The 26,130-nt window shown below is 40.1% G+C and overlaps 1 protein-coding gene across 1 annotated transcript in view; it reads right to left on the bottom strand.

Annotated features, from left to right (window-relative positions):
• Positions 1-444: 444 nt before the first annotated feature.
• The window catches only part of CFTR (CF transmembrane conductance regulator), a 214,717-nt gene continuing 189,031 nt past the window's right edge, over positions 445-26,130 (bottom strand). The window contains exons 24-27 of the mRNA XM_075857129.1: positions 18,579-18,668; positions 17,350-17,522; positions 17,154-17,259; positions 445-4,754 (exon numbers count right to left, since the gene is read on the bottom strand). Of these exons, the coding sequence (XP_075713244.1) occupies positions 4,548-4,754; positions 17,154-17,259; positions 17,350-17,522; positions 18,579-18,668 (576 nt within the window). The 3' untranslated portion in view covers positions 445-4,547. The remainder of the gene's footprint in view (positions 4,755-17,153; positions 17,260-17,349; positions 17,523-18,578; positions 18,669-26,130) is intronic.

Below are 26,130 nucleotides of genomic sequence, written 5' to 3'. Positions count from 1 at the left end.
AATAAATACTAAATCATAGAGAAAATATGTTGAAACCTGCAAAATGGTAGTATATAAAACAATTTGACTACAATTTTATATATATATATATATATATATAGATATCTCTCTCTGTCTCTCTCTCTCTCTATATATATATATATATATATATATATATATATATATATATATATATATATATATATATATATATATATATATATATATATATATATATATAGAGAGAGAGATATGTAGATCTATATCTATATATAGATAGATCTCTCTCTCTCTATATATATATATATATATATATATATATATATATATATATATATATATATATAACACGATAGATAGATAGATAGATAGATATAGATATCTATATCTATATCTATATATATATCTATATCTATATATATATCTATATATATATATATATATATATATATATATAGTGTGTACTTTTGCATATTTGTAATTTACAAAGTGCAATTGTCCCTTCACAATAAATAAGCAATTTTAATAATGAATTATGGATTTCTAAATTAATAAAATATATACAACTGTTAAAATTCACCTATTGTTGGGAGAGGTAATTTTATCAAATAGAAGATGCCAAATAGAAATGACTGGATAATTGCAATTGCACCCATGAAATGGCTTTCTAACATGTGCTGGATTTCAATCTCAGTCAATCACATGCACCAAGAGCAGTTGTTAATTCCCCTTAGACTTATTTAAATCGCTTACTGCTCCAAACAAATGTATGGGCTATAGAAGCACCCTCACCAGTACAGGTTTGGAACTTCTCAAGGGTTCAATGAGTGGTATTATAATTAGTTTGCATACAGCATGCTAACGTTAAAATTCCTGTACATGTGCAAATGCACCCACTGGATCCTCTATCATGGTACAGATGCTCAGGCATAGACAGACAGATGACCTTTAAGCACAGCTCACTGCTTTAACTATTCAAGGCTATGACTGCAGTAGTTATTACCTAAAACTGACAAATACTAAAACTACAATTTGGTACAAAAAATAACACGTAACAGCTTGCTCTGCTATAATTTTAGTCTATTTTCATATAGATGCTGCATTTTTTGCACATTACGAAACTTCTACCCACATATATATGTCATTTTTTTCAACTTAGGCTACCTTCACACGGCCATATTTTCGGTCCGGGTAGAATCTATCAATGTTTACCAAAAATAGATGCTGATCTCAGAGAAAGGTAGGAAAACATTCAATACATTTAAGTATTTGGCTTATTTTATGTGTATGGCTGGCTTCATCCAATCATCATGCAATATTTTGCTACTTCTGTCTGTATTATGGGTTGTCCGCTGTGCTGACGAGAATAACTGATGGTAACCACAGTCACTGTTGTCTGTTATTACTATGACTATATCATCACCAGAAAAAAAAACACGGATCATCTATACCAGTACAGCTAATTTACTGGCACAGTCTGTGTGACCATGCCACATAGAATCAGCAGGTTATTCTGACTTTTGTAGACGATCAGTGTTGCTGCATGGTCTCCACATAACAATGCAATACAATTTATAACAGAGGAATAGAGTGATATAAATCAATGGCCTCAATATATGCATAATTTAAAGGTTGTCACCATCATTAGGAAAGTAATGATGAGAGAGCATGCTGCCTGATAGGGAAATTCTATTTTTTTAGTGATAGTAGAGGCATATAAACATCAAGAGAATTACTAAAACTTGAAGGTGGCATGCAACTTCATGATAAAATAATAGTTGATCTAAAATGTACCTACGTTTACAATATTTTCTAAGAAGCCAACAGCACAAAATATTTGGAGCAGTTTCCTAATGTACTTGATAAGACTCTGGCATTCTAGTTCTTATGTCCCCCTCTGTTCCCCCACACCAAACTTGTACACGATTTCCTATTAAAAGAGTTGTTTAAGTTTAGAAACAAGATCTTTTTATTGTCCAGAAACAGTGCCCCTTTCCTCCATGGGATGTATGTGGTATTGCAGCTCAGCCCCTATCACATGAATTGAGATCAGCTGCAATGCCAGACACAGCCCATGGAGAAGAGTGATGCTGTTTCCGGAAAAAGAGCAAATCCTTTTTTCTAATCTCTTACAATTTATATAAAGCGTACATTCAGTGGGAAAAAAATTCACACTGCAATTTCATGTACAATAGCTTTGTGGAGCATTTCCCTTGACAGCTCAGCTCAGCTATTATACTGGTTATTTTGGCTATCTCTCTCTCTCTCTCTCTCTCTCTCTCTCTCTCTGTTTGTTCCTGCAGCTGACATCAGCAGGGAGGAAGTAAAGGGCTGCAGTCTCCTAGTATTCTGCCCCATACTGAAAATGAATGGAGCGTGCAGCCTGCAAGTACATGAAGCTAATAAACATCATAGAGAACTCATTTTTAAATTCTAGATTAAAAACTTGAATTTACACACTGAGGTGCATATCCTGATGGATAATTGGAGGTATGCCTAAAAGGTCAACAGGAGCCTTGTAGAGCTGCATACAGATCAACCTCATGTGATTGCAACAGGATATTAACATTTTGACAAGTATGTGAAACCTTAGCAAATATAGGAAAATGCTCCAGGGTATCATGCTATTGGTTTGCTAGAAAAAAAAGTGTAACTATACATTAAATGGTTTGTCGGCTTTCAGCAAATTAGTGTTATTTATTGTATTATTAAAAGTTTTACAATTTTCCAATATACTTTCTGTATTAAATTCTCACCGTTTTCAAGATCTCTGCTTCTTGCTATTCAGTAAGAAGATTTATTGTTTACTTCCAGTGGATAAAATTCCTTCCATGGTCATGTGATGGTCATGTGATGGAAACACGCAGGTGCACGGCTTATTAGAAGACACAGCTCTGATACACATACTATAACCATGCACCTGTGTGTCCATCACATGACCTGGACAGAGTTGTATCCCCTGGAAGTAAACAATGAATTAATAACAACCTGAAGAAACCGTCAAGAATTAATACAGAAATTATTTACTTTAAAGACAATAATTTTTCTCCTAATGAAAAGTTTCCACATACGGTAATGAAAAAGCTACAGTAACAGATATGTGGATAAATGGTTTGCATTAATACAGAAAATGTATACACTTAAACTGCAATTTTACTGTTTTCACTTAGGTTCCTTCTGTCAGTTTTCACCTATTGTACTTTTTCCTGTAATAGTAATAGTAGTGGCATGGCTCAGATTATTATTTGATACATAATAACATATAATGAATGTTTGCTTCTTCTTCATTTTCGGTATTTTCGGTATTCCCTTCTCTCACTTCATCTCAAAGTAATTTAAAATAATCTGCATATATACTTATATGTTTAATGCAAATATATTTTTATTTTTATTTTAAAGCTACAATACGCTGAGGGTTTTAAATACAACGCATTTGCCGTTTGCTCATCTACATGGTAAATGGAATAAATACTTTGACGTAATATGTGCTAAATGAAATTACAAATACCTTCATATGGCTATCTATGATGAAATGATGATACTAGTGAAATGCTAATGTCTTATTTTCTAGCCATATACAGCTGATGTTGACATGTTTATAAACAATACAGATTCTCTTGAATATACAGGCCTAAAAAAGACTAAGAATATTCTAAAAAAATAAAATTTCAATATCTACAACTCTAAAAAAATGGCAGTAAAAGTGTAAAGCAAACAATGTTATTTAATGTATCAATAAACAATATAACTATGGAATCTTTAAGATAATTGATTTCACCTTTCTCCCAATTACTATTTGCATTGTAGAGGGTGCACCCACCTGTCATCTCTCCATGCATTGCTTTTCCTGCAGAAGAGCTTGTCTCTTTAGTATTATCATTATAGCATAAGAAGCTTTTTATACATTTTATACATTGTATATATATTGTTATGTTCTTTCTGCACTTTCAACAGAACTTTTTTTTTCCCCAACAAACTTGGTCCTATGATTTTCATTTAAATTTGCAGGAATTCAAATATAGTAAATGTAACAATATAAAACATTACTTATGCCACTAGCTCATCACAGAAACATGGTTTCATTTTGTTACTCAAAATAAGTGGCAAAAACAGGATTTTATGGACATGTTGGCTCACATACAGATAATAACCACATGGTATGTTTGTGCACTGCCCTAGTTGTTAACTTGTGTTTAGTTGAAAGAACTGCTGAGTACAGATATGGAATGCAAAGCAGTCTACGTTATATATGACTTTAGATGGCTACTGTACAAAGCAGTACAACTATATCATGACTAAGATCATGAAGTAGCTTACTGTAAAATTCTCAGTAAAAAGAATCAGTACCTGCTGAGAGTCCACAGGTCATATAAAATTCCCTCCTTAGTTGCTCCTTAGCGACGGACTACAAACTACTATAGAGCAAGTAAATATTGAATGGCCATGAGGGAAATCTCAGCAAACAATCAGCTATTATTATTAGCTGTTATCAGGACTGGTACATTTTATATTCTTATTTTATTGGCACTTGCTTCATCTTTGTTGGAGATATTTTGCATTTTGCTTGATCACAATCTTGTCTCTTGTACTTCTTCCTCTGTTTCTTCTTGTAAAGCAGTAATTTTGGGTCTTGACTTTCTCTTACTGGAGTTCCTGCGGTGCAGGGGAAATAGTTTCAAGCGATCAGAGTGACTTATTGCCTGCTTGAAGAAACTCTTCTCATTCATCAGTTTCTGTAAGGAATCATATTGCCGCACTGTATTCTCTTCTATCACCTGAAAGAAAAGGATTTGGATACATAAAAAAACAACAACACTCAAATGCAATATATAAAGGAATATTTTGATAATTGCCCCCCTATATAAAAATGCCTTGCTTGAGCACAAGAAATTATAGTTTTATGTTTAAATGTCTTAGTTAATAATCAGGTAGTGGTTGTTTTTTGGGACATTGAGGGAAAAGTGGAGCAGTTGCGCATAGCAACCAAATTCCAACCTTTTTTTTATGACCTTTGAAATATGAAATCAGCAGCCTGATTGGTTGCTATGGGCAACTGCTCCGCTTTACCCTAGTTTTGATATATCTCCTTGGACCACAAGCCATATTTATGAAGACCCTCTACCACTTCCAACTCCACAGAACTTGTTGAAAGACGTGGAAGGGGCTTAAATAAAAATTCCCCCTATTCTTTTTATTAGAAATGTGGGCAGAGCATTTATCCATGAAGTGGCAACCAACCAATAGGTGGTAAAAACTTAGATAGAAGTTTCTAAACATGCACCAAATGTATCATCCAGCATTAACCATTATGATAAATTTGGCGCATCTAGCCTAATTCTTAGCTGTCTAAATTTAAGGCCATATTGGCAAATTGGGTTTTAACTATGGAGTAGCAGAAACCGTTTCATAAAGCTAAAAGCTTGCTTCAAGTGCTTTCAGCCTAAGGAAGGGGCTAGCCCTGCCACGAAACGCGTTGCTCTGAGCACTATTCAACTAATAAAGACCTTGAAGCAGACTTCATTGAATCATGAGTCTTCTTTCTTTGGCTGTTTTTACCATACTCTATATCCTGATTACCAGACCCAACAGAGTATTTAGAATCTATTGCAGGCAGCAGCTTAGTGTCCTTTCATGCTCAGGGCACACCATCAGATGAGCACCTTTATGCTTATAGCCCCAAGCTACTATGATTTTGGATGGTTTTCCCTATGAAGCGCTTTTTCTGCAACCCCAGAACATCCTGATAGGCTGGCAGGGTTAAATGTCCTTGCTTTCCTGCTGTATTAGCAGAACAGTCTGGTTTACAGAGGGTGCTATTCAAAAAATATATGGAAAAATTATAGAGATTTCATGTGAACAAAGCAAAAAGTCATTTTGCTAAACAATAGGTTTCCATACAAAATAACGTTTTTTATTTCCTGATAGCATAGTTTAATAGCCACTTGCAACATTACAGAACCCTCATTCAATTGGGCCCCTGCTCTAAATATTAAATGTAGCACTATGCAAAGACCAACACTACAGCAACACTACAACTACATGAGGAGTGGTCCCGCTGTTCAGCCACTAGACTTAGGCTAGGTTCATACCACATATGGGTATTCCACCTGGCAGAATATACCTATACACTTTAATACAACTAACATTGACTCCTATTGCAACAAAAAAAAATACATACTGCACAGTACAGTTGAGGAGAATATATACTAACTTATACTGCCCCAAATGTATGCACAATCAACAGTCTTTACGCATACGTTTATTTTATTTCAGGAGTATTTCCCAGCAATGGCGGATCATTATAGGGCGTTTTGGGTGGCCGCCCCCGGGGCCCGAGGCTCCCAGGGGGCCCATGGCCACCCAAAGTACAGGGTGGGCCATTTATATGAATACGCCTAAATAAAATGGGAATGGTTGGTGATATTAACTTCCTGTTTGTGGCACATTAGTATATGGGAGGGGGGAAACTTTTCAAGCTGGGTGTTGACCATGGCGGCCATTTTGAAGTTGGCCATTTTGTATCCAATTTTAGTTTTTTCAATGGGAAGAGGGTCATGTGACACATCAAACTTATCGAGAATTTCACAAGAAAAACAATGGTTTGCTTGGTTTTAACGTTACTTTATTCTTTCATGAGTTATTTACAAGTTTCTGACCACTTATAAAATGTGTTCAAAGTGCTGCCCCTTGTGTTGGATTGTCAATGCAACCCTCTTCTCCCACTCTTCACACACTGATAGCAACACCGCAGAAGAAATGCTAGCACAGGCTTCCAGTATCCGTAGTTTCAGTTGCTGCACATCTCGTATCTTCACAGCATAGACAATTGCCTTCAGATGACCCCAAAGATAAAAGTCTAAGGGGGTAAGATCGGGAGGCATTTCTTCTGTGGTGTTGCTATCAGTGTGTGAAGAGTGGGAGAAGAGGCTTGCATTGACAATCCAACACAATGGGCAGCACTTTGAACACATTTTATAAGTGGTCAGAAACTTGTAAATAACTCATGAAAGAATAAAGTAACGGGAAAACCAAGCACACCATTGTTTTTCTTGTGAAATTCTCGATAAGTTTGATGTGTCACATGACCCTCTTCCCATTGAAAAAACTAAAGTTGGATACAAAATGGCCGACTTCAAAATGGCCACCATGGTCAACACTCAGCTTGAAAAGTTTCCCCCCTCCCATATACTAATGTGCCACAAACAGGAAGTTAATATCACCAACCATTCCCATTTTATTTAGGTGTATCCATATAAATGGCCCACCCTGTACAATGTAGTTTTGTCGCGTTTTTTTCGCGGCAAAAACCGCGATGCAACAGCATTGTATATGTCCTGCAAAAGGACCTTTAGACATCATGACCTCATCTCTGAAGTTCATACTACTGTTTAGAGACCTGCTGGTCACATGACCACAGGTCCATGAGCAGCAGCAAGACTCCAATGGGAAGACTGAGGTGAGCTGCTATGTAAGTATAAGGGGATGGATTTGTTTAAGGGGTCTGTATTTATGGGGTCTGGTGTGGGAACTGTATTTAAGGGGTGTGGTTTGGTGACTGAATTTAGTGAGTCTGGTTTGTGGACTGTATTTATGGGGTCTTGTCTGTATTTAGGAAGTTTGGTGTCTGTATTAGTTTAAGGGGTCGGGGGTCTGTATTTAGGGTGTCTGAGTTCTGTTTCAGTTTAAGGGGTTTAGGGTCTGTATATTTAGGAGTCTGTGTTAGTTTAAGAGGTCTGGGGTCTGTATTTAGGGGGTCTGTATTAGTTTGACTTCTGGGGTCTGTATTAGTTTATGGGGTCTATTTAGGGGGCCTGTTCCATGGACTGTATTAGTTTAGAGGTCTGTATTTAGGGGTCTGGTCTGGGGTCTGTATTAAATTAGGGGGTCTGGTCTGGGGTCTGTATTATTTAAGGGCGTTAGGTCTGGGGTCATTATTAGTGTAGGGGGGTCAGGTCTGGGGTCTGTATTTAGAGGGTCTGTATTAGTTTGAGGTATGTGGTCTGTATTTTGGGGGTCTGTATTTAAGGGTCTGTGGTCTGTATTAGTTTATGGGGTCTGTATTTAGGGGGCCTGGTCTAGGGTCTGTATTAGTTTAGGGGTCTTTATTTAGGGGTCTCTATTTAGGGGTCTGGTCTGGGGTCTGTATTAGATTAGGTATGTAAACAAAAAATGTAAACAAAAAAATATAGACCCTAGTAGTTGGCAGGTATATACTGCAATGCAAAACTAATATGCCTGATACGGACGCACCTCTCTGATGTCCCGCCCCAAGGTTTTGTCAGGGATCATTACTATGTATATTGTCTGAAAAATATTATCCTCACACATATGTATATACATTTCAGTTCTTTGTGTAATATACTGATATATATAACAAGTTCTTTGTTCATGTCGGACACACCTATGGAAGACACCGCCCCCTGGAATGCAAAGAGGAGTGTGCAGAAGAATGTATAGGAAAACTTATAGGGAGGGGCATGTGTCTTCTCTGTGTGTGTTTCTTTGTTCTGAATAAAGTTCAGTTGCTCCTGGCTGACATTGAAGCTGTACCTCAGACATTTGTGTGGTGTACTTCTCTCCAGGCATGCCTTCAGCTTTCAATTTACAGAGGTGGTTATTCGGTGTGAAATACGGACCTGACATTTGGCACCCCAGATGGGACCTCACTCGAGGAAATATCAAAATCCGGACAATCGACAATCACAGGGTGAAACAGATAACTCAAAGTTGCCCACTGAAGGAATTTGATCACCTCCGCAATAACACGGTAAGCGAATTGATTTTATAAATCTTCGTCTTATCTGTGTTAGTGGACAGTCTTGTGGCGATCTGTAGAACCCTTTTGTTGATTTCCTGGACTATCTCAGGCGACAGAGGTGATATTTTCCGCTGTGAGGTAAAAAACCTGTGAGACCTTAGTCGCGCCCGACTAACCATCCTCTGGGTAATTAGGGACTAGATAGAAAATACGCGGGCACAATATATATGTGTGATAAGTCGTGGATAGTATTATAACCTGTCTTATACAGGGGCACGCGGGCATAAGTACATGTGTGATAAGTCGTGGATAGGCACGCGGGCATAAGTACATGTGTGATAAGACGTGAGACGCGGGCACGCGGGGTGCAATGATGCACTGATAAGACGTGTGATAAGACGTGAGACAAAAACACTGATAAGTCGTGTGATAAGGCATGCGGGGTGTATAAACTGAAAAAAACAAAAAAAACCAAAAAAAAAAAACTGTTAAGTAGTGTATTAAATTGTAGGTAATATAGTGGCCAGACAAGAGAGTTGTAGACCGAAAATTGTTATATAAGTTACGTGTATAATATAGACTGTTAGAATGGATGGTTTACGGTCCATATTCAAATCATCAGGATCACCCGATCCTATTCATGATTTGGTGAAGTGAATGGAAGTTAGTAATAAGAAAGGTATTGTATGTTATATGTATTAGAAAACACAGGACCAGCCGACGCCCGGTAATGGTGTCCATAACCTCATGTTGAGTGTGTCCTCATTGTGGGTGGGGAACCCCCCCCCCCTTCACAGCTGCGCAATGTGTTTCCAATGGGAGAGGCTGCCCCCCACCACCCACCCCTGATGTGGCCACGCCCGGCCCAACCAAATCAGTATGAAATAATCACCTTGTTAATTTTGTCATTTGTAGTGTTTTTTTCTATTTACAGAAGTTCCAGTCTAGTTCACTGATGAAACAACACGTCATCATAATATAGAGATGGTGGCCGACAGATTGTACGGTTAAAGATGTGTTTGATACGTAGATAATTCCTATACAATGGTGTGATGAATGATTGCAGATACGTATGTTGTTTTGCCGGCATTGAAAGTGTTAAGATTGTGAGAAGCTGTGAGAAGTTGTGAGAAATGAGTGTGTGACCCCCCTCCCTCTCCCCTGTAGTGTGCTGTGTTTGGGAGGAGGAGGGGGGGCTGACTGGGTGCAGTCTGCAGGGCTGATGGGACAAAGGGATTTCAATATGCACTGCTGATATATATATATCAGTAATGTCTACAAACCGAAATAAATTTCTTCTCTTTTGCGCATGCGCAGTTGTTTATAAAAGTTACGATATTTATGTGATCAGATTTCATGTGTTTTGATGTTAATTCAGATGTATTAAACTACAGATACTGTGAGACACGGGGTTTTGAAAATGTATGTGCCCCCACCGTTCCCTATTTGTATATACAGTTTATTGGTTTGCAGTAATTAATGTTATCAGAGATAATATTTTTTGTTTTATTGAATAACTAACTACAATTGTTTTGTTTTTGATTTCACACATGAGTTGTGTCATTGTAAAGATCAAATGTATTTTCGTCAGGAAAAAGTCATTTTTGTTTCAGGCTGTTGCACATTACAGGGGGTTAAACTAGTGCCAGACTTTGTTATGTTGAGATGTAGTTTTGAACTCTGCTACATTACTTTCGCAGAGTCCACAAAGGGGGGAAGGGTGAAGGGACTGATCAGGTACAATTTTGGTTTGTTTTGAGTTAATTAATTTGGTTTCAGGAGATCTAAAAATGTGTAAGAGACCATCTCCCACCAGCAAATTTACACAGGAGGCAGAGGTGACGTCACTCACACGAGTCTTTATGGATTTAGATGAGGGAGAAGGCAAAACAAAAATTGTCTGGACATTGTTAATTTGATGTAAAGTTTTTGGGAATGTTTTCTTTTTATTTGTTTTTGTATTAAGCAAGTATTTGCAGAACCTGATAAAAGTGAGATTCTCAAAGTATTCTGGATTATCAGATGAGTGTGGAGAAGTGTATAACATTTGGTTTTATTTTAGAGGATGAAGACGCCACCCCTTTGAGATGTTCTATCTATATGTGACATGGGTTTTTAATGTAAATTTGTAATAAAGAGATTTTATTATACAGTATGTACAAGCCGGGATACGAGGCACCAGGTAAATTACCCAGAAACCACTCTCACCTTCTTGTTCATCTCAAGGAGCGGAGCTGGAGGTGCTCGCTGAGGCTTGTAACCTGGCAGAAGGTAAGACGGCCGACATTTACACTGACTCTGGGTACGCTTTTGGCATCGCCCACAATTATGGGCCCATTGGTAGTAGGAACTTTATTGGATCATCGGGTAAGCCAATTGAGAGAGCGAGAGAAGACAGAACTGACAACAAGGGTATGTGCGGCCAGTTATCAGTAAATTGGCTTGTCCCTGGATACAATAATGCCACCACTAGGTTTGTAGCAGCCGGCGTGATGTGCGCACGGCATGACATAGGTAAAACAGCAAAGGTACCTGTGAAGCCCGGCCAGATTACCCGTCCCAGCGACTGCAGAACATACAACTACCCGAGGTAGAAGTGTATGACAAAGTGCTCATGTGTGTAGACCTGTTCTCAGGGGGGGCCTGAAGCCCGGCCGGTATCTTCCCCATTGCAGACATTGTGTGTAAGTGACGGGGGAACAATGTTATCCCAAGTATTGAACTGGTGTTTGTACAATGATAAGATGTCAGCAGTTCTCTAGACATTGTCCCAAGGTTAGTTTGTTTAATAATTGTATTTAAGAAGTGTTGTGGGAATATTAAATACTGAGGTTAAGTTTTATGTAAAGTTCTGGACCAGCCTTAGCATTGGACTATTAGAGTCATGCGTCAGATAAAAGGTACAGAAGTGGAATATTCCCATTAGAAAACATTTTTATTTGTTTATTTTTTATTTTTGTTGTGAAAGGGAAATTTTAGAGCAGAGAATTCTGTGCAGTGTATATGTGTATGTATAGATATGTATATAAAGAAGAAGAATCAGTTTGTAAGTTTTAGTTACTGACCAGTGTGAACGTTTGATGTAAAGATGCTATTTGTTAATGTTTTTCTTCAAATTAATTATTTGGGTAAGATCTAATTGGTATGTCCCAGGTTTTACAGCTGTCGCTGCTAAATTCTGTTAGAGCTGTTTGATTTGCCTACAGAACAGTCCTGGCAGACCGGTGCCAACCTTATCATACCCGCCTCCTACGAAGAGAACCGACCTTGAGAGGCCTTCCCAGGTAGAACGAACCAGATTAGAGTAAGAAAAATAGGTTTAAGACGCTTGTCAGATAAACATGTGGAATCTGTGTATCTTTCTGTGAGGTGGAGATGTTCCAGGCAATCAGCTGAGATCAAGGTACAAATCCTGCTGAAAAAGTATCACCAAGTGCAAATGAAATGTACCCAATAATTACACATCTTCTAGGTGCCCTGTCCATTGTAACAGAGAAGTTTTTCCTTATATAAAGGTGTTTGATGTCATTTAGGGGCCTGACATTATTGTATGTACTTAGAACAACATTTATAGTGTATGCGGATGATGTTATCACCAGATTAGTATTTATTTTAACAATTGACAAGAGTTGGGGGTCCCCAGCAAGTGCCAGTAAATATGAACTAAAAGACTTTTAACACGATGAACTTTATCACTGAGATGCGGCAGGCACAGCCTGAGCCAGTACAACGCGTTTATCATGAACTGACGGCAGTGTCACAATTCTAAGCGGCCACCCAGACAAGTAACTTGCCAGAGGAAGAGTACAGATGCGGAGGGTTTGATAGTCACAATACAACTCCACTAATCCGCCTACGTGGGATCTCACCCCAGGCTCACAACATGAGGTGCTATGTACAGCCTGATGACGTAAACCAAAGGAGACGGTGTCGGACAGATGAGAAGGACCAAACCAAGTCCTGATGACATCAGCAAAGTAAAGACCAAAGACCTGAGTGAATCCGACAGCAGGATCAAGTGTTTTGATAAGTGACCAGGAGGGGGTAATAATAACTCCCCCACTGGACACCAACGTAGTCTGACTCCACAATTGTGTGGGTTACCCTGAGGGTGACAGTCAGTGAAGAGCAGAAGACAGGAGAAGAAGAAGATGATGGTGTACAGGACTGGCAATGAACTGATGGGACCCGAGACCTGAGGGTGATAGCATGAGATTGGTGATAGCATTATGTTATTAGCTGAGGCCCTATTGTTTATAATGTCTGAGGTTTATAATTATAATGTGTGTAAATATGCCGCGGTGCTGCAAATTACAATCTGAGGAGTTTTATGTGAAGGTGTGAGGTGAAGGTCACTGTACTGCCCATGACCTGTCATATCTGCAGGGGTAAAGTCCCATTAGGACAGTAAGTGACAGTGCGACAATTATTACTGTTAATAAAAATGTAGACTGGATTAATATATATATATATTACAACCAGCAGTGGTTTGTAGATTATATCAAGACAACCATCCTGTATCCAGAGGAGAATAGGGAAAGTTAGGACCACTCCGACACCTTAGAAGTCCAGGTACAAAGGGGGGTTACTCATCAGGAGTAGCTCGTCTCAAGCTGGTGAAGAAATCCAAAACCCCTACCCGCCTGGTTCGAGTGGTCAGTGGTAGGTTGCTAGGCAAGACTCAGGGATAGAATAATATTTTTAGGGGGGACTGTCAGGGATCATTACTATGTATATTGTCTGAAAAATATTATCCTCACACATATGTATATACATTTCAGTTCTTTGTGTAATATACTGATATATATAACAAGTTCTTTGTTCATGTCGGACACACCTATGGAAGACACCGCCCCCTGGAATGCAAAGAGGAGTGTGCAGAAGAATGTATAGGAAAACTTATAGGGAGGGGCATGTGTCTTCTCTGTGTGTGTTTCTTTGTTCTGAATAAAGTTCAGTTGCTCCTGGCTGACATTGAAGCTGTACCTCAGACATTTGTGTGGTGTACTTCTCTCCAGGCATGCCTTCAGCTTTCAATTTACAGAGGTGGTTATTCGGTGTGAAATACGGACCTGACAGTTTTATAGGAAGTGATTTTCGAGCGTGCCGCTATTAGCCCCAATATACCCCTAAGGACGCTACGTGTGTGGCGAAACATGTCGGGGAGGGGCTTTCTCTCGCTTTTTAATATCAATGTGTGCCTAACAATTTAAAGTGAACTCTCAATCAGTGCTGGGTGTTTTCTCTTGCAGCGTACTGCAGTCACTGATCGATACACCCTTGGTACTATACACTGAATATATTCATTGAAAATACTTTTGTAATTTCTTTGCAACCGTGATATATTGCTAGGCCACCTTGGCCAACTTTTAACCTTATATGTTGTGAGTCTGTTGGTGAATATTTGCGTTTATGTTAATAAAATTTATACTTTTTCCCAATCCTTAGGTTCATATAGTAGTTGGAAATTTGGGTCCAAGTGTGCCTTTGGCATATTAGTTTTGCATTGTATTAGATTTGGGGGTCTGGTCTGGGGTCTGTATTACTTAAGGGAGTCAGATCTGGGTGTCATTATTAGTGTAGGGGGTCAGGTCTGGGGTCTGTATTTAGGGGGTCTGTATTAGTTTGTGGTCTGGGGTGTGTATTTAGGGGGTATGTATTTAGGGGTCTGGAGTCTGTATTAGTTTATGGGGCTTGTATTTAGGGGGCCTGGTCTAGGGTCTGTATTCATTTAGGGGTCTTTATTTAGGGGTCTGTATTAGTTTAGGGGGTCTGGTCTGAGGTTTGTAATTAGGGGCCCTGTCTGAGGTCTGTATTTATTTAGGGTGCTTGTTCTGGGATCTGTATTTGTTTAATGGCGTCTGGTCTGGGGACTGCAATAGTTTAGAAGGTCTGGGTCTGTATGTATTCTATGATCTAGTCTGGGATCCAAATTTATTAGTCTGAGTAAAAGGGGTTGTTCGGGCACATCGATAGGTCATCAGTATAAAAAACTGTCTGTGCCCGGACAACCCCTTTAATGTATGGTTCTGGGCCTTGGTGTCTAAATTTGTGTCTTTCTATAGAGGCTGGAAATGGCTGTAGAAGTGATGGGCAAAGATGTCTCATCAGGAGAAGTCGACATAACGGTCTGCGTCAGATGGAGAAGAAAAGAAAATACTTCCATCAGAGAAGACGTCACTTGTGAGTCACTGGATCTATAGGGGATCTGTCTCCTCTCCTGACATGTCTGTTGTAGGAAATCCTTGTATTCTACATATCTTTGTGTACCCAGGACTAATAGACTAATGTGTGCTACCATTCCCATTGTCAAGAGGAAGTGTCCCTGAACAGTGTGATACTGTTAGAGATGGTTGGAGACTGTCAGTATGTAGGGACACAGCCCTTTGACAAGGGGAATCGTAACATCCATTTGTCAATGCTCGCACAGAAAGGTGGTGTTCACTATAGACAAGGCAGAGCCGCGGTGGGGGAAGGGTGGCCCAAGTTTGGGGAACAGCCCAAGGCCCAATGTTTACTTAATCCGCCACTGATTTCCTGTCGTATATGTGTTGACCCCACACCTGAAGTGAACCTAGCCTGAGCTGCCATGACTTTAAAGAGGCTCTGTCACCACATTATAAGTGCCCTACCTCCTACATAAGGAGATCGGCGCTATAATGTAGGTGACAGCAGAGCTTTTTATTTAGAAAAACGATCTATTTTCACCACATTAGGAGCGATTTTAGCTTTATGCTAATTAGTTTCTTAATGCCCAAGTGGGCGTGTTTTTACTTTAGACCAAGTGGGCGTTGTACAGAGGAGTGTATGACGCTGACCAATCAGCGTCATGCACTTCTCTCCATTAATTTAGACAGCGCATAGTGACATTGCGTTATTCACTATGTGCTGACTTATACTGACATATTAACGTTACTGAAGTGTTTACACCGTGACTAGACATTCCTTCCAGACAGGACGGGATGTCTATTCACAATCCCTGCACTTCGTTAACGTTTGTTTGGTACTTACAGCAGAGCAAGCGTAATCTCGCGAGATCTCGCTGTAAATGACAGGTTACAGCGAGATTATGCTTTGCTCTGCTGTAAGTACCAAACAAACGTTAACGATGGCACTTATAATGTGGTGACAGAGTCTCTTTAAGCAAAAATCCTCACAGGCTAAAGAGTCCCACACCATTTAAACAGATTGAAAAGCTCATGCCACCAATAAAATAATTGTGAGAAATAGGAATTGTCTAACAATTGAGCATGAAGTATATAACAACCCCACTGCCCTAGAAAAGTAGAAAGTGTTAATGTTAACTATATCCATTGCAGTTCTGTAAAAAAATAAATATTGTATTACACTTTCATGATTAATTTCAGAGAAAACTTTCTGAGTAAATCGTTTTGTATTCAGTTGGACATTATGTCTCAGTACTGTAAGTGAGATTTTTATTTTATTTGTTTATTTTGACTTAACTGAGCATACTGTGAAATTATCTACAAAAGATACTGTACTAGAACAATTGCACACCATATCTTAGGGTTGAAAGAGCAATGGCACACCGACCTTTGGGATCACAGAACAATGGCTCACTTTCTCAGCTAACAAAAGCTTGAGCAACACTGATATCATCTAAAGTTCGGTGTATGGATTGTACAAGACTACAAGGAAAGCACACTGAGATTTCTAAACACCATTCCAGTAAATCTTTCCAGTTATTCAGTCAGTGCATTGCAATGTCTGAATAACAATAATAGGACCTAAAACATTTAGGCCTGGGTTTTCAAGAAAAATTTTGACCCCCAATACTTCACCATCCTAAACTACCAGGAATCCCCTCATTGAAGGAAATGTATTAGTGAAATTACACCAGTTTCATTGTGTACTTGCATTGAAAAATGGGGTTCAAAACAAAAACCCTAGCTACCTTAACTTATTTACCTGACTTTTTGTGACAGAAGTCACATTTTTGTTTTTGGCGGGAAAAGGTTTTCAAATGCAACTGATTTCCTAAAGTTTTTTGCTACTTCTTTTCTGAGTAGTGTGTTCAGTGGCATTCGTCAATAGCTAGGTCAAATTCCTCAACAGGTGTGTGACATGATGGGTAAAATGTTGCTCATTCAATAGAATCACAAACTGTAGTAGGGCCAATTTCTTAGAAAGTTAAGAGACCTGGGAGGGAGGTCAGGGCGCTTTGATCATTTTACTGTATAGTTCTCAGAAATTTTAATTGGGGGCCCTGTCGCTACCTCAGACATATCGTGGGTTAAAATGCCATGATTTCTGGTATATCCGACTAATTTTTAAATATTTGCCACGTGTAAATGACCTATAAAGACTGTCGTTTTGCCCTATCTCTGCAGCATGTGGCAGATGTTACAATAGCTGTGATCAAACCAGTTGCATTAGTAAAATGTATGCAACCTACCAGGAAAAACTGACATTCCAGCATGGCTTCTAGTCTGTGTTCAGACAAGATGACTGTACAATTTGCAAATGCGTGCTTCAGAGTCTTCCTAATAATCTGAAAAGTTCTGTAATAAAATTAAGTCATATTTATTAATAAAGATATAAAATGTATACTGTTTCAAATGTAATGATATTGGTGTTATTGAATATCTTACATTGGATCTAAGTGAGCGCTAGGTTCATCCAGCAGAAGAATCTTGGCTTTACTAAGAACTGATCTGGCCAAACACAACAGCTGTTTGTGACCATGACTAAGAACACATCCACCATCCAGAAGCACGAAGTCTAGCTGACCTGGAAACTGCTCAATGATTGACTTTAGACCAACCTGCAGAACAGATGAAACACATTATTATTGCTGGTATTTTTCTTTTTTAAAACTGTATTTTTATTAACAGATTTATCATAATTTAAGACAGAAGTTGGTGTAGATTATGGCGCAAATCTACACCTGCTCGTAGCAGGTGTAGATTTTCATTTCTGTCGCACGGACAGTTAAAGATGCGCCAAATATATTAAGAGGCGTTCCCTCTTTAATATATTTGGTGCATTTTCCACCTACGTAAATTAGTTTAAAACTGCCATTTGAGTCTTAGGCTGGATTCACACAAGGTCATTACGTCCGTAAATGACGGACGTATTTCGGCCGCAAGTCCCGGACTGAACACAGTGCAGGGAGCCGGGCTCCTAGCATCATACTTATGTACGATGCTAGGAGTCCCTGCCTCGCTGCCGGACAACTGTCCCGTACTGAAAACATGATTACAGTACGGGACAGTTGTCCGGCAGCGAGGCAGGGACTCCTAGCGTCGTACATAACTATGATGCTAGGAGCCCGGCTCCCTGCACTGTGTTTGGTCCGGGACTTGCGGCCGAAATACGTCCGTCAATTACGGACGTATTGACCTCGTGTGAATCCAGCATTAGTATATTCCCCCCAGTATATCTTTTTAGAATATAGTGTCAACACTGCACTTGAAAAAACGATACATTTTACTTTGTCATTGGTTTACGAGGACACTAAATTACTCATTACTCAGAGAAATACACAAGTGGATAAATGACTTGGGTAATCAAAGCCCTAAAAACAGTTTTCTATTGTATTACCCTTTTTTGTCCGGTTGTATTTGTATTCAGGTAATCACTATGTCTAACCACAAGGTGGCAACACTGTATGAAAAATCCAAAACTGATTTGTGTTTAACAAAGAAACATTTGATTATTCTTAACCGAGTCCTCCTTATAGGTAGATGAAATGGAAGCACACATCCACCAAACAGTCTTTGTTATTTGTCTTATTTTGTCAGGATGTTAACAATACAGCCCATTGTCAGCAATAATAATTTTGTAATCCTTGTCACGCACATAAGGCCAGTTGCATTACCTCTTCGGTTACTTTCCAAATTTCTTCATCACTGTATTTTCCGTAAGGGTCAAGGTTTTTCCGGAATGTCCCAGAAAATATGAAAACTTTCTGTATAATAGATAAGAACTACATGTTAAGTATCTCAGCAGAGTGTTGGTGGAATAGAACGCTTAACTTCCTTGTGTAATAAAATAGTTGAGCCAACACGTTTTACAATTCTGTTTCCTCCTGTGTTTGAATAAACTGAATGGTTAAGCACGTCATTAGAAATAGTATTCCTTATTTAGTTACCTATGTGATTTGCTTAATTCTTTAAATAGATGAGTTCAACAAATCTGTATTATTATAATTGTGAAGAAAACATAGAAGAGAGCTACAATCATGTTCCATTTTCTGTGAAGTACATGAATTTACATGTCATCAAGTCCGTCAAAATTCTAAAAACATGGAGTTTATTTCTCGCTATAAGATAGTGGATGGAGCTATGCAAATAGTTTATTTTTGCTTTTTTGCTAACCGCTGGTGTATAGCAGAGATACAGCCTAAATATCAGGCCCAGTTCAGAATTCGTTTTCTGGCGCTGATTTTGCAGGATCAGCACCAAAAAATGGCTGAAATCGACTCCCATTGATTTCAATGGGAGGCAGAGGATATTTTTTTCCCCGGGCGGCTTTTAGCAGCTTGCAGGAAAAAAAAGAGGCATGTCCTGTCCATGTTCCGCCTCTGACCTCCCATTGAAATCAATGGGAAGCAGAAAAAGCATTTTTAATGTCCTCAATGGCTGCGGGTAAAAAACGCAGTGAAAAACGCCACGAAAGGCACAGCAAAAAAACACAGGCAGGTCAAAATCTGCCTCAAAATTCCTAAAGGAATTTTGAGGCAGATTTTTTCTGCCTGCAAAAGACTCCGTGTGAACTAGGCCTTATGCAGCGGTTTATTTTAACTCGTATATAGCTGTTCCAGGATTGTTAACTCTTACCAGTACAAAATCCTATAGGGTAGAGGTCGGGCAGTGACCAATCCCCTGTAAGATTATAGTGTAGGGGGATTAAAGGAATTGAAGTGGGGTTATATAAATACGTTCTGCTTTAATCCCTTAATGACCAGTCCTGGAACCGTTTTCCAAGGAATTAGTTTCTCCAGTTGCCAATCGGGTCACCAGTCTCCAGTGACGCGATCGAAGAGGGGAGTCCCCTTTAATCATGCCGCAGTCAGCGACCTCGGTGATCAAACAGCTGGGGTTAGAGTTTTCTCTAATCCCAGCTGTATTCAGGAGGCTGCTATAAATTCAGGAGCTGTTAGTAACAGCTCCTGCTTAAAAAATAAGTGCTCACTGGAGAACTCAGAAGTCTTTTCTACAGCAATGCCAAAAGACGTCACTGTAGACTAAGGATCTGCACCACCTGCCGTCAAAAGACAGTGGACGGTCATTAAGGGGTTAGGAAGGCTAGGAAAAATAACAAACTCACGTCAAAACATCAGAAAATAATTAGTCATTCATGTGAATAAATCAGATAGCTTTATGTCACTGAAATTTGTAGGACACAAAAGAGTGTTCTTAGTATACATGAGACTCCCTTGTGGTTGAAAACCTGGTACCCTGTATATAATACAACACATCACAAATTTTTGTATGGAATCCTCATACATTATATGCAATATTATAATCCCACTTATCATTCAACAGGAAACATTGCTTTGTGATAAGATGTTCACAGGCAGCAGAAATTTAGCACTGCAGAACAGCATGTTATATGTGAATTTTGACATGGATTTCCCTGTTTGCATTGCAATGGATGAAATCCGCTGCAAATCCAAAAGTCAACAAGAGATAGGGCTTTCTCTAGATTTGCAGAGCCTGAGGTAGGCGGTGCATAATACAGAGATTTTTGCTTTGGAGTTCTTGAAATCAATCGATCATACCCTGTAGTGTCCCTCAATGCCGGGTTTCCACGTAGCGTAAACGCTGGGGAATTTCCGCAACAGAGTTCTATACGAAAATTCCGCAGAATTTACAGTAGCATCAAAGTGAAGAAGATTTTAACAAATCTCATGAACACGCTGCAAATCTGCAGCGAAAACATTCAGAAATTGGCCTGGAGTGCGGAATTTAAATCTGCAGCATGTCAATTTATGCTGCGTTTTTGTTGATTTTCTGTTTTGGGTTTTCCCCATTAAATTCAATGGGGATGCAATACCCGCAACAGAAAGCCAATGTGGTACGGTTTTTTTGACCGAAGGTGCTGCGGCTTCCAGGTCGGATATGCTGCACAGTTTTTACGCAGCGTATCTGACCCGTGGGAACCCAGCCTAAGGGCAGATTCAGACGAACGTTGCGTTTTTGCGCACGCAAACAACGCGGCGTTTTGCGCGCGCAAAAACCATTTGACAGCTGCGTGTGTCATCCGTGTATGATGCGCGGCTGCGTGATTTTTGCGCAGCCGCCATCATAGAGATGAGGCTAGTCGACGCCCGTCACTGTCCAAGGTGCTGAAAGAGCTAACTGATCGGCAGTAACTCTTTCAGCACCCTCGACAGTGAATGCCGAACACAATATACAGCAACCTGTTAAAAAAAAAGAAAAAGTTCGTACTTACCGAGAACTTCCCTCCCGGCCGTTGCCTTGGTGACGCGTCCTTGGTGACGCGCCTCTGTTGACATCGGGCCCCACCTCCCTGGATGACGCGGCAGTCCATGTGACCGCTGCAGCCTGTGCTTGGCCTGTGATTGGCTGGAGCTGTCACTTGGACTGAATTGTCATCCCGGGAGGTCAGACTGGAGGAAGAAGCCGGGAGTTATCGGTAAGTCAGAACTTAGTTTTTTTTTTACAGGTTCATGTATATTGGGATCGGAAGTCACTGTCCATGGTGCTGAAACAGTTAAACTCTTTCAGCACCCTGGACAGTGACTATCTCCTGACGTCGCGTACCGGAATTTTTTTTACCGGGTTCGGCCAAAACGAGTTCGGCCGAACCCGTTGAAGTTCGGTTCGGTTGTCCGGGTTCGCTCATCTAAAAAGACACTCCGTTTGGATGTTTGGAAACAGAAAAGCACGTGGTGCTTTTCTGTTTACATTCATCCTTTTGACAGCTGGTGTGCTGTTTCAGTCGGTTCGCACGGAAGTGCTTCCGTGCGACCTGCGTGGTTTTCACGCACCCATTGACTTCAATGGGTGCGTGATGCGCGAAATACGCGGAGATATTGAACATGTCGCGTTTTTTTGCGCAGCTGACAAACGCTGCGCAAAAAGCACGGACTGTCTGTACTGCCCCATAGACTTGTATTGGTCTGTGCGTGGCGCGTGAAAACCACGCGGCCCGCACGGACCGAATACACGTTCGTGTGAATCCCCCCTTAAGGATGCTGTCACACGTGGCAGATTTTGGTGCAAGTATTAAAGTCCATACACCTGCTGCAGAAATAACCACACTCAGATGGATGGAACTCATTTTCAGTCGCAGAAATTTTTTGCAACAAAATCTGCCGCGTTTAACTTGTTCACATGATTTTGCATGTCTTTTTTTAAGCCAAAACCAGGAACTGAGCCTAAACAGCCGAAATACATAAAGAAAGGCCTTATAGGCCTGCTCTGCTAAATCCTATTCTGGTTTTGGCTCTAAAAATGCATTCATAATCTGCAGCAAATCTGAACAATGCCTAATAAGAAAGTACTTTTTACATTGTATACATATGCTTTTTGTATATGAATGTTGCATTATGCTTTTGTGTAACTTCTATGTTTGCAAATATGAATCAATATGAAAACAAGCGTTTCATACTTTTTTATAGCAAACAAAACTGTCTCTAAAGCAAACAATAAGAAGTGTTGCTGAGAACAAATATAATCCTCCCATTAACACAGCTGACCTGGAAGCTAAGTACTGTATAAACGTATGTGAAGTCAATTGGGGCTATTAGGCCGCTTTCAAACGTGGCAGATTTGTTGTTTTCTGCATTGAAAATATGCAACAAAGCAGAGCACTGTACAATGCAAGTGAATGGGGTTTTACAAAAGTCTATTAGGGTAGGAACACACACGGCGTAAACACTGAAGATTTTCCACAGTGGATTAATTGCTGAAAATCCGCAGCGCTTTACAGTAGCACAGTGTGGGTGAGATTTAACAAACCTCATCCCCACACAGCGGAAAAATCTGCCCAAAAAAAAAATGCACATAAATTGACCTGTGGTGCGGTTTCTTCAGCAGCAGCATGTCAATTAATGCTGCTCTTCTGTTGCTGGTTTTCCCCCATTGAATTCAATGGAATGCTTAAACCCGAAACAAAGTGGTGTGTGTTGCGACATTTGCAGCGGATTTTCAGCGATTCAGCCGAAAAAATCGCAAGTAAGAAAAAAAAAGTTAGACTTACCCAGAGTTCCCTGCTTCTTCTCTAGTCTGGCCTCCTGGGATGATGTTTCATCCCATGGGACCGCTGCAGCAAATCACAGGCAGCAGCGGTCACATGGCCTGTTACGTCATCCCAGTGGGCCGGACCACGCAACCAAGTATTGAGTGCATATACTGTGCATACTTTTCAGTAGGCCAACATTTCGGTATTAAAAATCATTTTGGAAATTGGGCTTATATAATATTCTAATTTTCTGAGACTCTAAATTTTGGGTTTTCATTAACTGTTAGCCATAATCATCAAAATTAAAAGAAAAAAATGCTGGAAATAGATCACCCTGTGTGTAATGAATCTATATAATATATGAGTTTCACTTTTTGAATTGAATTACTGAAATAAATTAACTTTTTGATGATATTCTAATTCATTGAGAAGGACCTGTATTTAGCCTTAGGCTGGGTTCACACGTGGCGGAATTTCACTTGAATTCCGCTGCGGACACTCCGCAGCGTTAATCCGCAGCGGAGCCGTTTCTCCATTGACTTCCACTTTAATTTAGAAGTGTTCCTTTAGAAGTTGAGTAAAATTCCGCTGCGGAGCATAGGCTGCGGAGCGGAATTTGGTGTCCGCAGCATGCTCTGTCTGTTGCGGACCAGTGGCGGACTGGTAACGGACTCATGGTGGAATTTCTCCATTGACTTCAATGGAGATTCTAAATTCCGCAATGAAGTCCGCAGCTGTCATGCACATGTTATGTGTGCTGCGGATGCGTCTTGCTTTTTGGACATGACATTTCTTCATTCTGGCTGGACCTATGTATTTCTAGGTCTACAGCCAGACTGAGGAAGTCAATGGGGCTCCCGGAATTACGGGAGCGTTGCTAGGAGACGTCAGTAAATAGTCACTGTCCAGGGTGCTGAAAGAGTTAAGTGATCGGCAGTAACTGTTTCTGCACCCTGGACAGTGACTACCGATCACAATATACAGCAACCTGTAAAAAAATAGAAGTTCATACTTACCGAGAACTCCCTGCTTCTGTCTCCAGTCCGGCTTCCCAGGATGACGTTTCAGTCTAAGTGACGGCTGCAGCCAATCACAGGCTGCAGCGGTCACATGGACTGCCGCGTCATCCAGGGAGGTAGGGCTGGATGCTGAAAGAGGGACGCGTCACCAAGACAACGGCCGGTAAGTATGAAATTCGTTTACTTTCACTAGGGAAAGTGCTGTCCCTTCTCTCTATCCTGCACTGATAGAGAGAAGGGAAGCACTTTTTCCGCAGTCCGCAGCAGCTAGTCCGCATCAATTTACTGCACATTTTGGGCAGATCCGCAGCGTAATCCGCAATGTGGATTATGTGCGGCATTGATGCGGACACTTGCGGAGAAAATCTGCCACGTGGGGGCATGCCCTTATAGCCGTAAAAAAACAACGTTTACACACTTTTTTAGTGGAGTTCTTCGCTGCACTTTATAGCACGTTTTTGTTTTAATTAAAAAATTGAAAAATCATTATGTTCACATAACCGTCGCGTTCCGTTTGAGGTTTCCGTTTATCCATTCCGGCAGAGGAACAGAAAGCTGAACCGAAACTATAACTTCCATTTGCATTGCCATTGATTTCAATTGTAATGCTTCAGTTTCAGTTGGTTTCCGTTTGTTTCTGTTCCGTTAAGTTTCAGTTTCTTTAACGGAAACAATACCGTAGGCGACCGAATTCTGGCTGAAAAACCGCATCAAATTGTGGTGCAGTTTTCGGTCGGGAATCTCCGCTGCGTAAAACCTATAATGACGATGCGTCCCTCCGACATCCTGACGTTCTGCAGCCCTTGGATGGAATGTCATCCCAGGAGAGCGGCCTTGATGAAGAAGCAGAGAATTCTGGGTAAGTGTAATATATATTTTTTCTGAGTTGCGATTTTTGCCACGGAATTGCAGCTTTTCCGATGTAAAAATCACAACATCGGCTATTAGTTGCAGGTTTTACCTCTCCATTGAATTCGAAGGGGAAAACCTGCAACAAAAAAGCAGCGATTACGCTAAATCATTTGACATGCTGTGGATTAAAAAAACGCATCGCAGTAAATTTATGAGCGTTTATTCCGCTCATCATTTACGCAGCGTGTGGATGAGCTTTGTTCAAAGCTCATCCACACTGCTGCTATTGTATTTTACTGCGAATTTTCCACAACAAAATCTGTTGCGGAAAATCTGCAGTATTTACATAAGTGTGAACTTACCTTATAAGTGGCGCACCCAGAATGCAAATAGCCTGACTCTCCGCAGATCCTAACTTCCTTAAAGGCTAAGCGTCTTCCAAAAGCTCCCCACTGCAGCATACAGCGTCAGACTAAGGCCAAATGCACAAGAACGTGTTTTTGGTCTGCAATTCACCCGCAAATTGTGCGGGCGAATTGCGGACCCATGCATTTTGCGGCTCTGACTAAAAAAGCACTGTCTACAGCACAAGTACAGCAGTTATCGATCTGCTGCATTATTGCTGTTGACAGCGCTCTGATGTATTAATGCTGTTGACTACTGTAAACTGCACGATAACCAGCGAGATCTTGTGGTCTAACTCTATAAGATGCCATGGGGTCGGTAGGAAAACATGGCTGGATACTCTTATCAGAATTTTCAGACCCGACACCTGCAGCCTGTCGGGTCATTTGCATACTTTGCATTCAAATTATACAAAGTTTTGTTTTATTTTTAATATTTGGAAAATGTTTTATTTTTTGGGGACCTAATGATTTTTTTAATTAAAACAAATAGGTAAGGCCTGGTGATCTATAGGGAAATATGAGAAAGCCTACATACACAGCGTTTTAGTTCATGGCGTTTTTGTAGCGTTTTTGGGGTCAGTGGCTTATTTTTGCTAAATGCAGCATACTCTTGGTATGGCCTTTTTTTAAAACGCCTGCACAAAATAAAAAAACGCTACCAAAAACACATGTTCAAAAAAAAGCCATTACAAATGAATGCCGTTTCTTATATGCGAAACAAAAATTCAGTGTGAAGGGGGCTTTAAAGGTAAACTTCAGTTTTTCACTTCCGAGGTGCATCCGTGCTCTGCGGGATGCGATATCACGCATCCCCCACAGACTAGAATCTATACAGGGATGCATGAAGCGTGAAAAAATAGGACATGTCCTATTATCTCACGGACCCTTCACACGGACCGTTGAAAGAACGGCCGTGTGAACGGCCACATTGAATTATATA

Source organism: Rhinoderma darwinii, chromosome 3, assembly GCF_050947455.1.
Source record: "Rhinoderma darwinii isolate aRhiDar2 chromosome 3, aRhiDar2.hap1, whole genome shotgun sequence".
Lineage (NCBI taxonomy): Eukaryota > Metazoa > Chordata > Amphibia > Anura > Rhinodermatidae > Rhinoderma > Rhinoderma darwinii.
Note: the sequence above shows the minus strand (reverse complement) of the source record. Positions and strands in the feature narration are given on the sequence as shown.